The following is a 14,084-nucleotide window of genomic DNA, read 5'->3' as shown; positions in this document are numbered from 1 at the left end:
TTACTCTCAACAAATATCTGTCCTCCTGTGAATACACTGTCTTTTTTTGGGCTAAAAATAAACCCAGAAAAATCAAAGTATATCATCTCACCGAGAGCCCAAGCAGATCTCAATCCAGCAGTCTCTCTCTCTCTCTCTCTCTTTGGAGCCCTCAATTGCAGGGTATATTCTCGTCGCTGCCCATTCAGTTAAATTCTTAGGGGTGATAATGGACGAAAATGTGACTTATAAGGATCAAGTCCAGCAACTGCACTAAAGTGCTACAGGGGCATGAAACTCGACCTCTGTAGATTGCATAATAAAGTAACAGGAAATTTCTCTTCTGCTACTTCAGTTCAATCATCGGTTATGGTATTGAAGTTTGGTCTACAGCTGCTTTGTCCAGCCTGAAGATGCTTTGGTGTCTAGAATTCTGAGTCCTGAAGTGAGCCAGCAATTGAGCTCACCTCCTTCCCTATAGGACATCAAGATCACAGCCCTGCAAAAATCTAAACTGTGCCCCAGCCAGCACTTGGCATATGTGTGGAAGCTCACAATGGCACTCAATCTGTGCTCCGCTGTTCATGACTTCATCAACGTCTGTGAACTCATGAGCTGGAAAATCCTGGGTAGAGTTCTCAGAAACCTTCCGGTGCTCTGTTCAAACTTGCAGAAGCTCTTGACCTTCAAGTGGAACTATTCCAATAGCATCATCACACTGAGTCTGCCGACATTGATTTTGATCTGCGGTCCAGTGATTTGGCCTACAGGGAAAAAAAGAGAAAATCCATATTCGTGTGGCTTCAGCATTCCTGCAACTGTCATTAAAACTAATACTGACTCTAAGTGAAAGATGTCCAGACTGGCTCAATCTGTTCAATCAGGTTATACCTAGATCATACTCTATGGTATAGCCCTATATCATCAGTATCTCAGAAGAACCAGTTCAAATGTAATTATCTATTACTCAAAGCTGTTTAGGTTAATTTTATGTTGGAGAAAGCAATGTGTTTGCTGTGATTTATGCATTCTATGGATTTTCTATGTATTCTATGGATGTTCTATGTATTCTATGTAAATATAATGTCTCCAATTAGATTGCTCTGGATGCCTGTAATGGGAATCATATCCTTGTAAAATTTTTTGAATAAACAATTTTATTATTATATTCCTATAGCCAGCTGTAGTATAACTCAGATGTTTGAAATTCATTCTGCATGGCATTCTGATTCTGCATTCATTCTGATTGCTTTCTACATGGCTAACATAATTATGGTTTCAGTCTAATATTTATATCATTGATACAGCAATTTCTAAAAGTGCATGTATGGCTTACTATGGGATGATTTAGTTAAATTATTTTCTTATCTTGCTTCTGTTTAAAGTCCCTCACTATTTCTGCTGGTCAGTTATTAGTTCATAGCAGTAACTTTTTTACCAAATTTGGGATGCTTCAGATATAAAAAGACTATTTTCCAGTTAAAACTGAGCTATTAAATGTTTTATCACTTGTACTTATGCATATTTATTGTGGAGGGGCATATCTTGAATTGAATTTTCTTTTTATTTCGTATTATCATGCTATTATTTATATTTAAATTATTACTCACTTCTGTTAAAAAAATACCAGACAGTTCATGTATACATGAAAATATAAAAAATTTTCATTTAACAGCATGGAAGATTATTAACAGAATTTGGAAGTTAAAAAAGAAATAAAGTAACAATGCCAAAATAAATTAAGAAGGAAGGAATTTTTGAAGGAATTAAGAAGGAATTTTTGGCATTGTTACTTTATTTCTTTTTTAACTTCCAAATTCTGTTAATAATATTCCATGCTGTTAAACGAAAATTTTTTATATTTTCATGTATATATGAACTGTCTGGTATTTTTCTTTCTCTTTTATAATTTTCAAATTCATACCTTTTTACTATGTACAAATGTATGTCTGTGTACAATGCATCAGTATATATTATTAACTTCCTATTTCACATTATACCTTTTTCTCAGTCATGGCTCTCACTTGTGTGGTGTGGCACTTACAATCCCAGCTTGCCTAAGCTATTATTCTTAGCTGTCTTCTCTTCTCCTAACTTTAATTATCTAAATTATTGTCTTTCATCCTTTCCCATACCATATATTATACACATTCTAATTACCATTCTTCCTTCTTACAAGCTTGTACTAATGCCAGGGCCTCCCATTTGAGGATTGACATCCAAGTATTGAAATTTTTTAAACAGTGTACTGCTATCTATTAATTTTTTTATATTTAGCATTATTGCTTTCACTGTATTCTTCACCTTCTTTGCCACCAAATTATTCCAGTCCATACAGTATACATCTACACCACTGACTTTTGATTGGATATCACTTTTTAAACAATTTTAAAAAATTTCTAAAAATCCCCCCCAATGAATTCCCAAAAATTCTAAGTATTTGTGTACACTTTTAATTCCGATTGGAGGATGAGCTTTATGACCCTAGCTTACTCAAGCATTATCTTTCATCAGTGTATTGTTTCCTAGCTGTTATTTTTAGCAATACTGCCTACACTTTATTCTTTACTGTCTTTACCATTAACTGGGTGTCATTTTTTCCCTCTATACATTATACATATGAACTTCTCCTTTACAACACTATATCATTTATCTGGATATATAACTTTTATTTTATTTATTTAATTTTATTTGTATACACTTTTTTGCAGTTTAACTTAATTTGTTACTTACATTTTAATATTTTATCTGTTAATTATCTGTAAATTGTAAACATTTTGCTATAATGTGAATAAAACTCTGCTGATAATAATAAGCAACACTAATATAAGGCCTAAGATGAAAGTTAATGGGTAGAAAATGTCGACACATGGTCCATAGTATCAGGATGGCAGTTTTTTCCTCCAAAGAGTAGTATTTTGTTTTGTTTTCTTAATTTTCTATTTTGATCTAATTATATTGGCAGAATTATATGATACGTTATGTCCCCAATATATCATCACAAATCTGGTCCTCTGACAAAGTTTTTTAAATTTATTTTATTTTAAACTTATTCAAGAAACCAAAGTAAAATTAAATGTTCCATTTAATTTTACTTTGGTTTCTTTCTTTCTACCATTGATTTTAGGCCTTACATTAGTTGCTTATTTATATCAGCAGAGTTTTATTCACATTATAGCAAAATTTTTACAATATTCACTTTGTAACTATGTGTATATCAGTACTGCATTATATATAATCAGTATTATATCATTATTTTAATCAAATCATTAGCATTTTTTATATTCTTTCAGCCTTTTATATCTTCCTTTTTTATGCTTCCGCTTTCCTTTTCCTTCTTCTCATAGGTTGGTGTCTTGCAAAATGAACATTTTAGCTTATTATTTTGGCTGAATTTCTTTTCTTTTATTATGATTTCACTAATACTCTTCTTCAGCAGTTAAGTGCTTGAAGGTATTAATACATATCCCACTTTAATTACTAAATTTTGTAGTTATTAGTATCATCAACTGTTTCCAGATATTATTACTACTTATAAATATATATATAAATTGATAATGAATAAATATAAATGGTTCTCTTCATCTAAAGTGCAACTTGAAGTATGCAGTGATAATGTATTACTACAGTTTGGAAGAATACCACTATCAAGTAAGATATCCTTTACTTGATTATCTTCAAAAATGGACATAAATTCCCTTGAATTAAGTTTTGGGGTAGGGCCATAGATTTGTAAAACTATCATTTTTTCTCTTTATACACTAGAAATTGCTGTCATTAACTTTCCCATTTTGAACAGATATCCATTTGGTAAGCCTGTAAAAGGAGAAGTTACTCTTACGGTTGCTCCTAGGACAAGGTATAATAAGTTGTCTGTACATCCATACGAATCCTTCCAGAGAAAAATGAAGGTATTTTTTAAGGGTTTGCAATATATATACATTAAACATTATGCTAGGAAATATATAACACTTATTATATAAAATTTATTTTGTAGTGTATATACAAGGTGTCTCAAAAATATTGGTACAAATGTTTAGGGGAGGTAGGTAACATCTAAAGGAATGTGAATTGCATAGCAACCCATAACCGGAAACGTCACGGGAAAGTAGTAGCAGAGGCACAAGAAGCAGAAATGATACAAGACAGTAATTAGTGGCAAACATTTATTTGACATAATATTAACGAAGGAGTACAAGATGGATGCATTTCATGATGTTACAACAGATGCTTGAAGGTTCCACCATGAGACACGATGCATGCGTGACACCGACGCAGCATGGATTGCCAGACACAGTCAAACACACCTGGAGTTTCTTTGACAGTAACAGCAGCGCAGACGAGTCTCGCCATGAGATCCATTTCCATCTCCACAGGCGATTCATACACGATAGATTCGAGGGCCCCACACTGAAATAAATCAAGACTCGATAAATCAGGTGAGCGTGAGGGCCAGGCAACATGTCCAAAACGGCCAATCCATCGATGCCCAAAATGCCTGTTCAAATGGTCACGAACACACCTTCCATAATGGGTAGGTGCCCCGTCATGTTGAAACCAAATGTTGCATCTCACATTTGCTGGAACATTGTCAAGTAACCCTGGTAGAACTTATTCAAGAAAGATCCAATATTTAGCGGAGTTCATGCGGGATGGTAACATGTATGGGCCGACTAAGCAGTCACCGACCATACCTGCCCGCACATTTATTGCGAAGCGATGTTGTGCCGCATGGGGGCGCACACTGTGTGGGTTGTCGTGAGCCGACACATGAGCATTGTGCTGATTGAATAAGCCTTCCCGAGTGAAATAAGCGTCATCCGTGAACAAAACATAGGCTGGAAAATTCAAGTCTTGAACACTTTCTTGGAGAAACCACGGCGCAAAAGTCACACGTGCAGGACGACCTTGGGAGAGCAGTAACGGAACCCTTTGGAGATGAAAGGGGTGTAAGGAATCATCGTGCCAGACACGCTGTACACTGCAATGACACACTCCTAAGTCAGAGGCAGCGGCACATGTGCTGGTAGTAGGATTATTCGGACAGCATTCAACACACTTTCTTCCATGGCGGGGGTTCGCGTCGAACGTGGTCTGCCCATACTACTCCTGTTAGGATTAGCATTAGCATTAGTAGAGGCATATGATGCAAGGAAGCAAGCTTATGCAGCATCAGCCAAAAAAAAAACTTCCACTTCACCCCTCCGTTCGTTCGAAATACCTGTCCAGCTGAGCCTTAAATTTATTTAGGCTATCAACTTCCACAACAAGGGATGGAAATCTGTTCCACCAACATTCTGGCTAAAGGAAAATTTCCACACATCTATCCTACATCTGTCTTTCCTCAATCTGAATTTATGCCTTCTCATGTGATTATTCTGAGCAATGAATTCCATTGGCTTTGAGCCAGAATGAATTCCATTGGCTTTGAGCATGCTCAAACCATTCAAGGCTTTATACACCTCTATCAGATCACCTTGCTGGTGCCTAGTCTCCAGACACTGTAATTTGCAAAACTTAAGCCTTTCTTCGTAAGAGCACCCCTTTGTTCCATTCACTAATCTTGTTGTCCTTCTCTGTACTCGTTCCAGCAGCTCTACATCCTTCTTGAAATGAGGCCTCCAGACCTGTATACAGTACTCAAGGTGTGGCCTGACCATTGCCTTATGCAAGGGAATAATCACCTCCTTATCCCTGCTAGCAAAATTCCTGTATAACATTGACAAGGCACCATGAGCTACTTTTGTAGCCTGTCTGCACTACTCAGAGAACTTCATATCTGCCTGCACAATTACTCCCAGGTCCTTTTCATTCTCTACCACTGTCAGTGTAGTAACACAGAGTTGATACATTGCTCTGGGGGTTGCTGTTTCCTATATGTACTACTTTACATTTGTCAATGTTAAACTTCATTTGCCCCCTCTCAGCCCATCTGTTCAACCATTCCAGATCCTCTTGCAGCAGCATAGCATCAATAGTGTCCTTAACAACCCTGCCAACCTTTGTATCGTCTGCAAACTTGGACATTAAGCTTGATATACAATCATCAATATCATTTATAAATACAGAAAACAATAATGGACCCAACACTGAACCCTGAGGGACTCCACTAATAACATTAGTCCACGATGAGCAGTGTCCATTGATTACCACTCTCTGTCTTCTCCCCCTCAACCAACCCTTTATCCATAGCGGCAATTTGCCTCCAATGCCACACTGCTTCAATTTGTGGAGCAGTCTTCCATGTGCAATAGTATCAAAAGTCTTTCTAAGATCCAAATATATAATATCAAAGTTATTCCCTGCATCCAGTTCTTTTGTGACTACATCATAGTATCCAATCAAATTGGTCAGGCAAGACTTTCCCTTAACAAAACCATGCTGTGTCCGAGCTATAACTGAAGTCTTGTCTAGATTATCCTGCAGTGCTTCTTTAACCAGTGCCTCCATTAATTTTCCTGGAACAGAAGTTAAACTCACAGATCTATAATTACTTGTGTCAGCCTTTGATTGTCCTTTGTGAATTGGTGTCACATTTGCACAAATCCAGTCTATGGGTACCTCCGCTGAGTCCAAGGAAGCTCTCATAATTATGGCTAATGGTTTGCTTACTTCCTTTGCTGCCTCCTTTAATATAACTGGTGCCTTTCTTGTGTTTATCTTCAACAATTTCTCCTCCACTTTACTCTCAGTTAATACAAGATTATCTAGTTACTGCCAGAGTTGAATACACCTCTGGCATTCCCCTCGCTGAATAACTCCTGATGTGTGTATGTCGATGCAAAATATTCATTTAGTTTGTTAGCTACCTGAGCAGGATCATCAACAATTGAACCTGTTGATGATCATCAACATCGATATCAAGTAGACCAATCTGATTCAACCCCTTCCTTCTAGAGTTTACATAAGTAAAGAACTCTTTGCTGTTTTTCTTTGCGTCCTTTGCCAAAGATTTCTCGTAATCTGCCTACACCTGCCTAACTTGGTTACAGATCAACTTGCTAGTGTGTGAGTGACCAACCCACAAGTTCCAGTCAATATCTGGGAAATTAAAATCCCCCATTATAAGACTCTCTGATTTACTGGCCTACTCTATTTCCCTGTACAGTTTCTTATTATACTCATCAGAGTCATTAGGCCTATAGCACACTCCTACTCTTAATTTTGATCTCCCAATGCTTATGTCACGCCAAACTGACTCAACACTGCACTGTCCAGCGATGTTGACTGGCTTCACTTCCTTGGATTTTATATGTTTCTTAACTAATAGCATAACCCCTCCTCCCTTCCTATCCTGTCTATCCTTTCTGTACACATTGTACTCACAAATTCCAGTTCTGCATTCCTTATATCTGTGTGACACCACGTCTCCGATATCCCAACAATATCTGCCATTGATGTTTTGAGCAATACCTCAAATTCATCAAATTTATTTACCAATCTGCCAGCGTGCGTGTACACCCAAGTATACCTGCACCTGTTCCTATTCTTAGCTACCCGAACACAACCCATGTGTTTAATTGTACCGCAATGACTCCCAGCAGTCTCTGAAATATCCTTCTTGTTTTCCAGGGTTCTGCTCATTCCAATAGAAGCATTGCAAGATTCACTTTCACCTCTGCCAGTGGCTACTGTTTATCTATTAGTCCTTGTATCTCCCCAAGCTAGCAGTTTTCCGACCCACCTAACTCTGCCTCGATAGCATCAGCAAATATTCTTGCACCTTTTCTATTTAAGTGTATCCCATCCCTGTAGAAGCAGTCTCTCCTGTTAACAATGACCCATAATCGCACAAATTTTGATGCATTCGCACAAACAAACGGTGGTCCGTTATATGTCTGTCTGGGAAGCGTTCTCCATAAATTCGTTGAGCAGCTCGTCCATTGCCCCCTGCTAATTCATACCCTAGATGCATGTCTGCCAGCTCACAGTTCGTATTTTGATGCATGCTCTTCGTGCGGCGACTACTGCTTAAATGAGTAAACCAGAAATTTTCTCTCTCGCAGACTGATGAACAGCGCCGTCTACCGACTTATGGTGACGTTTCCGGTTATGGGTTCCTATGCGATTCATATTCCTTTAGATGTTACCTACTTTTCCTTTAGATCTCACACGTGTTACCTACCTCCCCTAAACATTTGTACCAATATTTTTGAGACACCCTGTATATATATGTTTTTCTTTTTCAATATCTATGCTGCATTCTTATTCTGAAAATGGTATTCTTTACATTTTATATCTGAAATGTTTTCCAAGACCACTTTTAGATCTGTTACACATTGTACAATTTGTTTATGTGTTTTTTCTCTTGTCTTCTTCTTCACTTTAATGTCAATTTTCAGGTTGCCAATTCCTTTTTTCTACAAAATGCTTATTCTACCTAACTGCCTCTGCCTTATATGTTACATTTCACTATTTAATTAGTATCAATTCAGTAGCAGATTGTAAACAATAAATTGCATGTGTTTTCATTCAGTCTGAGGAATGAAAAACATCCAGCAGAAAACCTCATTTTTTTTTGAGACTGGCTTATCTACTCACACGTGAATGGATTGTACTAAGCAATTTTTATTGTGGATGCAATACATATCTAGATCTTATCAAACAAATGGAAGTGAAAGATCCTTTCAGCTATGGAAGAATTTTAATCCTTAATTGGATTACTTATGTAATCTTTTTGTTCAGTATTGGTTGTCCAATATCTCTGAATATTGATTGTCCAGTATTTATTTGGTCACACCTCATATCAAAGAATTCAGAGATTCAGATTGACTTTTTACCTTGAAATTGTGAGTAAGGAGTTGCAACTTGTTGCAGCATGTTCAGTGATTCATTTAAGGTAACACATGAATCCTCAATCTGTGTGAATTAGCACATATTGAATAGTTGTTTTATGGGTTTCTTTGCACTTTAAAATGAGTGACATACTGAGCTGTGAATTTGCATCAAATTTTGTTTCAAATTAGGAAAAATGTACACCAGAAACCCAAGAAATATTATAAGCTTTTGGAGAAGATGCTATATACCATTCAAAGGCTTTTCAGTCTGTTGAAGACAACTCTCATTCTGCTTGCCTTTCAACTTAAAAATCCAATGATTCAGTCATTCGTGTTCATAATTTGATTAGGATTTATTAGTGTTTAGATATCCATGAACTTATTAGTGAAATTGATATTTCTTATGGGAATGCCAAATCATGTAGCTGCCACTTTTCTGGATTTATGATGGGGAATCTATCATTTTAAATCGATTTTATCTTTCTCACTCTTACACTTGTAATATAGTTGGTAACAAAGAGATTGTTCATCTTTTTGTAAAAACAGTTTTTCTCTGTCTTTTTTTTTTTTTTTTTTTTTTCACAAAACCAAAACAAAACTACATTGAAGTTGTATTTTATTATTATTTTTAATTTTTTGCAAATTTCTGCTTATTTTGTTTAATGAATTGGCCATCAGGGGTACTATGGTAGTTGACATTGTAAAATAGTAAAACAGGATATTGTTTTCTCTTATGTGCAATTCATTTCATAGCACTTTGTTACTGTGCTAATTAACACTGCCTTTCATTTAACACTACCAGTAAGATGCCAAAGAAATATGAGATAAAGTATCAAAAGACATACCAAATCATGCTAGATTTTTCAGGTATTGTAAAATCGGAAACATGCACATTCTACATAAAAATTTGCCTTGTGTACTGTGTCTGTAGATGTGATTTTTAACTTCATTTAATTTCATTTCATATCAGACAACATTTTCAAACAAATAAGGACAGTGTGCAGTGCATGGAAAGAAGTGCAAAAATAGATGCAGCATTTCATGGTGATAGTGATATCATATGTGCTGGATGTTTATTTGCATCTTTTTTATAGAAAGTAACCTTCCTCTGGGTTGTGCTGACCTTGCAGGTACATTGTTCTGAAATAGGTTACCTGATAGTGAAATAGCAAAAAATACAATTTTGGAAGAACAAAAACCTTTGTGCAATTTGGTCTGTTGGTTCATGCTTAATGACTGAAACTTTTTTCTGCCTTCCTAAATATAGACTCGGTTTTACTTGAGTTATTTTTGAAACATTTTATTGTTTTTAAGAATAATTAGGTGAAAGTACCAGGCATACATTTGTGACCCATTTTTCATTGCAAGCATGCTCGTGGAACTTCTTAGGTCCTACTTAAGCATTTTGATTTTATCAAATAATTAATGATAACCCACTGTTATGCTCTAATTCTAACTATTGCATCTAAATATTTTCAACCTTGAGGAACATTTTAGGGTTTTGATGAATATTTAGCTCATAATTAGTTTTGACGAATACTTGAAGGCATGGGATCTCAAATATTTTCATTCTCCAATATTGGTCTTTCTCCAGTATTTAAATTGTGCATTAAATGATACCTGCTTTAATTCACTATAACCCACTCTGTTATGCTCTTCCACTCTAAATATTGCATTGTCTCGTGCTTTGGAGGAGCATTTAAGGCTTTTGATGAGAAATTAGCTGAAAAGATGTAATTGGAAAACAGGTGAGAACTTGAAAATGTTGTTCCTTGCAACCCTTCTAATAATTTTTTTTCCATTTTTGGTGGAATTTATAAAAGTTACCACAAATTTCCTTTTACATATGTAATATATGCTCAACACATTTTTTGAAATTTGTCACTCTTATCAGTTTTCTAGTTCAACATTGACAAATTAAATGAAGTTTAACATTGATAAATACAAAGTGTTTTGTATGGGTAGCAGTAATCCTATATTAACATATCACGCTCAGGGTAGTGAAGAATGAAAAAAACTTAAGGTAGTTGTGAAGTCAGATATGAAGTGTTTTCTGAGCAGTGCAGATAGGTGCCAAGACAAAAGACAATCACTGACTTTTGTCAGTGATTGTCTTTTGTCTTGGTGAAACCCCATGTGGGTTTCATCATTGATGTACAGGAATTTATCAGTAGGGATAAAGAGGTGATTATCCTGTTGTATAAGGCTACATCTTCATTTGTATACAGGTCTGGAAGCCTCATTTGTGGAAGGATCTGGATCTGTTGGAGCAGATGCAGAGAATAGCAAAAAGATTAGAGAGGAGAACAAAAGTTCTTAATAGGAAAGGCTTCAGTTCTGCAAGTTGCAGTAATCTGGAGGCTAGACACCTGCGAGATGATCTGATTTGATTGAAGTGTTTAAGGATTTGAATGGATTTATTTAGGAGGTTGGTGGGATTTTTCCTCTGGTTCAGACTACATCCATGAGGGGATATAGTTTCAGATTGAGAAAGGATGATTGCAGGATAAATTCAATTGAGAAAGGATGATTGCAGAATAGATGTTCAGAAGTTTGCCTTCAGCCAGTGGATAATTGATTGTTGGAACAAACTTCTATTTGTTGTTGTGGAAGTTATCATTTGAATAAATTCAAGGAACAACTAGTTTTTGTTGTTATGTTTATGATTTTCATAAACATCATCAAAGAGGAGATAGAGAGCATGATGTAAACATTGGGATATTGGTTAATGATCAGTGCTAGCTGGCACCTTTGATGATGATCAGAAAGGTGCAGTTATGTTTTAATGCAACAAAATGCAAGGTCTTACATTTTTGAAGAATAGCCTGAATTATGAAAAATTGAGAAGTATTCTCATTAAAAAGATTGCATCCTCTCTGCCAAGAAATCGTGAGGGTCTATTTTATAACAGAAGAAAACTATTACAGTTGAAGCCCTATATAATGTAGGGGAATGAGAGCCTGTAGGGGAATGAGAAAAATGGTCGTTGTATTGGAAGGATGTTATATTGATCATTCATAAAATCAGAAACAAAACAAGTAAAAGCTTGAAAATTGAATGTAATGCTACTAATACAATATAGTGTAATCTTATTTATAATATGTACTACAGTATTAAACAAGAAAATCATGATTATAAATTTTGCATTGATTGTAGAACTCATAAGGTTATGATTAAATTGCAAATTACACTACATAACTATCAATTATTTTAAATGAATCTGTCAAAACATGCTGTTTCAATGGTAGAGCATGTTTTTAAAGAGAATTAGAAAGGTGCACGATAGCAGTTATTTCACTTTTGCAGTTCGCTCGAAAAAAATCAACATACAAGTTCTAATCCTTGATGAGCAACTTTCATTGAAACCTCTTGTTCAATCACAGTAGGTTTCTCATCTTCATCACTACAAATTTCGGAAGATTCCATTACGTCTGCAACAAATTCCTCTTAATTTGTGCATATCCGGAAACATTCAATGTTCACATACACTTCTGCATAATTTTTGAAGCTTAAGTTTTCTTGTAAGTTTAGGTGATGATGCACACATTCAAATATTCCTTCCCTGTTATCGGGCTGTTTGCAATTAATAGAGGAAGAAGCATGTGAAACTTCACACATTACTTAATTCAAAGTGGTAAATCCAGCTTGTTTGAATCAGTTGGCAATAACTTTTTCATCAGCTTCATTCTTGCTGAAACAGATAAATACATTGCCTGCCAAGGGAGTGCTTTCACTCCATTAGAGACCCCAACTGTCCAGGCTACATAAAAGCAGAGGTTCACCCAACAGAAGACTGATTATGGGTACACAACCTGCTAGGAATCACCTCCCAATGATCAAATATCTGCAATTCAATGTACAGAAGTCAAGAGCAGTAGCAGTCCAAATCATAATTATTGTTGAAGAGAATAATATTGACATTATGCTTATTCAAGAACCATAGAAGACCCTAGAAGACACTCTACTGAGTTGTTGTGGGCTCTATCATCATCTAAAATCTCGCAATAATCATTACAAAAGGGGATGTAGTAGTAGTGGCAGTGGCATGTGATGCAAGAAAGCAAATGTATGAGCTTATGCAGCATCAGCCAAAAAAAAAAAAAAAAAATTACACCATTCCCTCCAAATGCCTGTCCAGTTCCTCCTTAAATTTATTCAAGCTATCAACTTCCACAACGACAGATGGAAGTTTGTTCCAGCAATTAACCACCCGCTGGCTAATGGCAAATTTCCGCACATCTATTCTACATCTGTCTTTTCTTAATTTGAATTTATGTCCCCTTAGGTTCGTAATCTGAACAAGTGGAAGGATCCCATCAGAATTCAGCGGGCTCAATCCATTCAAGGCCTTATATACCTCAATCAGATCACCGCGCAGGTGCCTAGTCTCCAGCCACTGCAATTTGCAGAACTTAAGCCTCTCTTGGTAAGAGGATCCCTTCATTCCCCTCACCAATCTTGTTGCCCTTCTCTGTACCCACTCAAGTAAATCTACATCCTTCCTAAAATGAGGTCTCTAGACCTGTACTCAGTACTCAAGGGTTGGCCTGACCATTGCCTTATACAGAGGGATAATCACCTCCTTTTCCCTGCTAGCAAAATTCCTATATATCATTGACAAAACCCCATGACCTGCCCTGGCAGCCTGTCTGCATTGCTCAGAGAACTTCATATCTGACTGCACAATTACTCCCAGGTCTTTTTCATTTTCTACCACCTTAAGTGTAGTACCACACAGTTGGTACGTTTCTCTGGGGTTATTTCTACCCATATGCAGTACTTTGCATTTGTCAAGGTTAAACTTCAGTTGCCACTTCTTAGCCCATCTGCCCAAATTATCTAGATCCTGTTGCAATAGCAGACTGCCATTACTGTCATTAACAACCCTGCCAACCTTTGTATCATCTGCAAACTTCGACATTAAGCCTGATATACCTTCATCAATATCATTGATAAATATACAAAACAACAGTGGACCTAACACCGAACCCTGTGGGACTCCACTAATAACATTAGTCCAAGAAGAGCAGCACCCATTGATTATCACCCTCTGTCTTCTCCCACTTAACCATCCTTTTATCCATTGTAGCAACTTACCCTTAATACCATTCTGCTCCAATTTGTACAATAGTCTTCCATGCGCAACAGTGTCAAAAGGGGGATGTCTTTGTGTGTGCGCAATGCAAGGAGTGTATCGATATCAGGCAACAACTCGGCGTTCTTGTGGGCCTATATGAGAGCTTGAAGGACAGGGTGGATGCCCTCGAAGAAACTAAATTGAGGGGCCCATCAAGCTCTCAGCTGCCCACATCAACGCCAGAGCTTGCA

At 36.5% G+C, this 14,084-nt stretch overlaps 1 protein-coding gene across 2 annotated transcripts in view; it reads left to right on the top strand.

Moving 5' to 3' along the window:
* Positions 1 to 14,084, top strand: part of LOC150079048 (CD109 antigen-like) — a 1,092,235-nt gene that overhangs the window by 369,712 nt on the left and 708,439 nt on the right. For both annotated transcript variants that reach the window (XM_090384122.1, XM_090384121.1), the window contains exon 11: positions 3,779 to 3,890. In XM_090384122.1, coding sequence (XP_090240248.1) covers positions 3,779 to 3,890 — 112 coding nt within the window. The remainder of the gene's footprint in view (positions 1 to 3,778; positions 3,891 to 14,084) is intronic.

The sequence above is a fragment of the Mastigoproctus giganteus genome, chromosome 10, assembly GCF_048544385.1.
Source record: "Mastigoproctus giganteus isolate SK-2022 chromosome 10, ASM4854438v1, whole genome shotgun sequence".
In the NCBI taxonomy this organism is placed as follows: Eukaryota; Metazoa; Arthropoda; class Arachnida; order Uropygi; family Thelyphonidae; genus Mastigoproctus; species Mastigoproctus giganteus.
The sequence above is the reverse complement of the archived record's forward strand: the minus strand, read 5'-3'. Positions and strand labels throughout refer to the sequence as shown.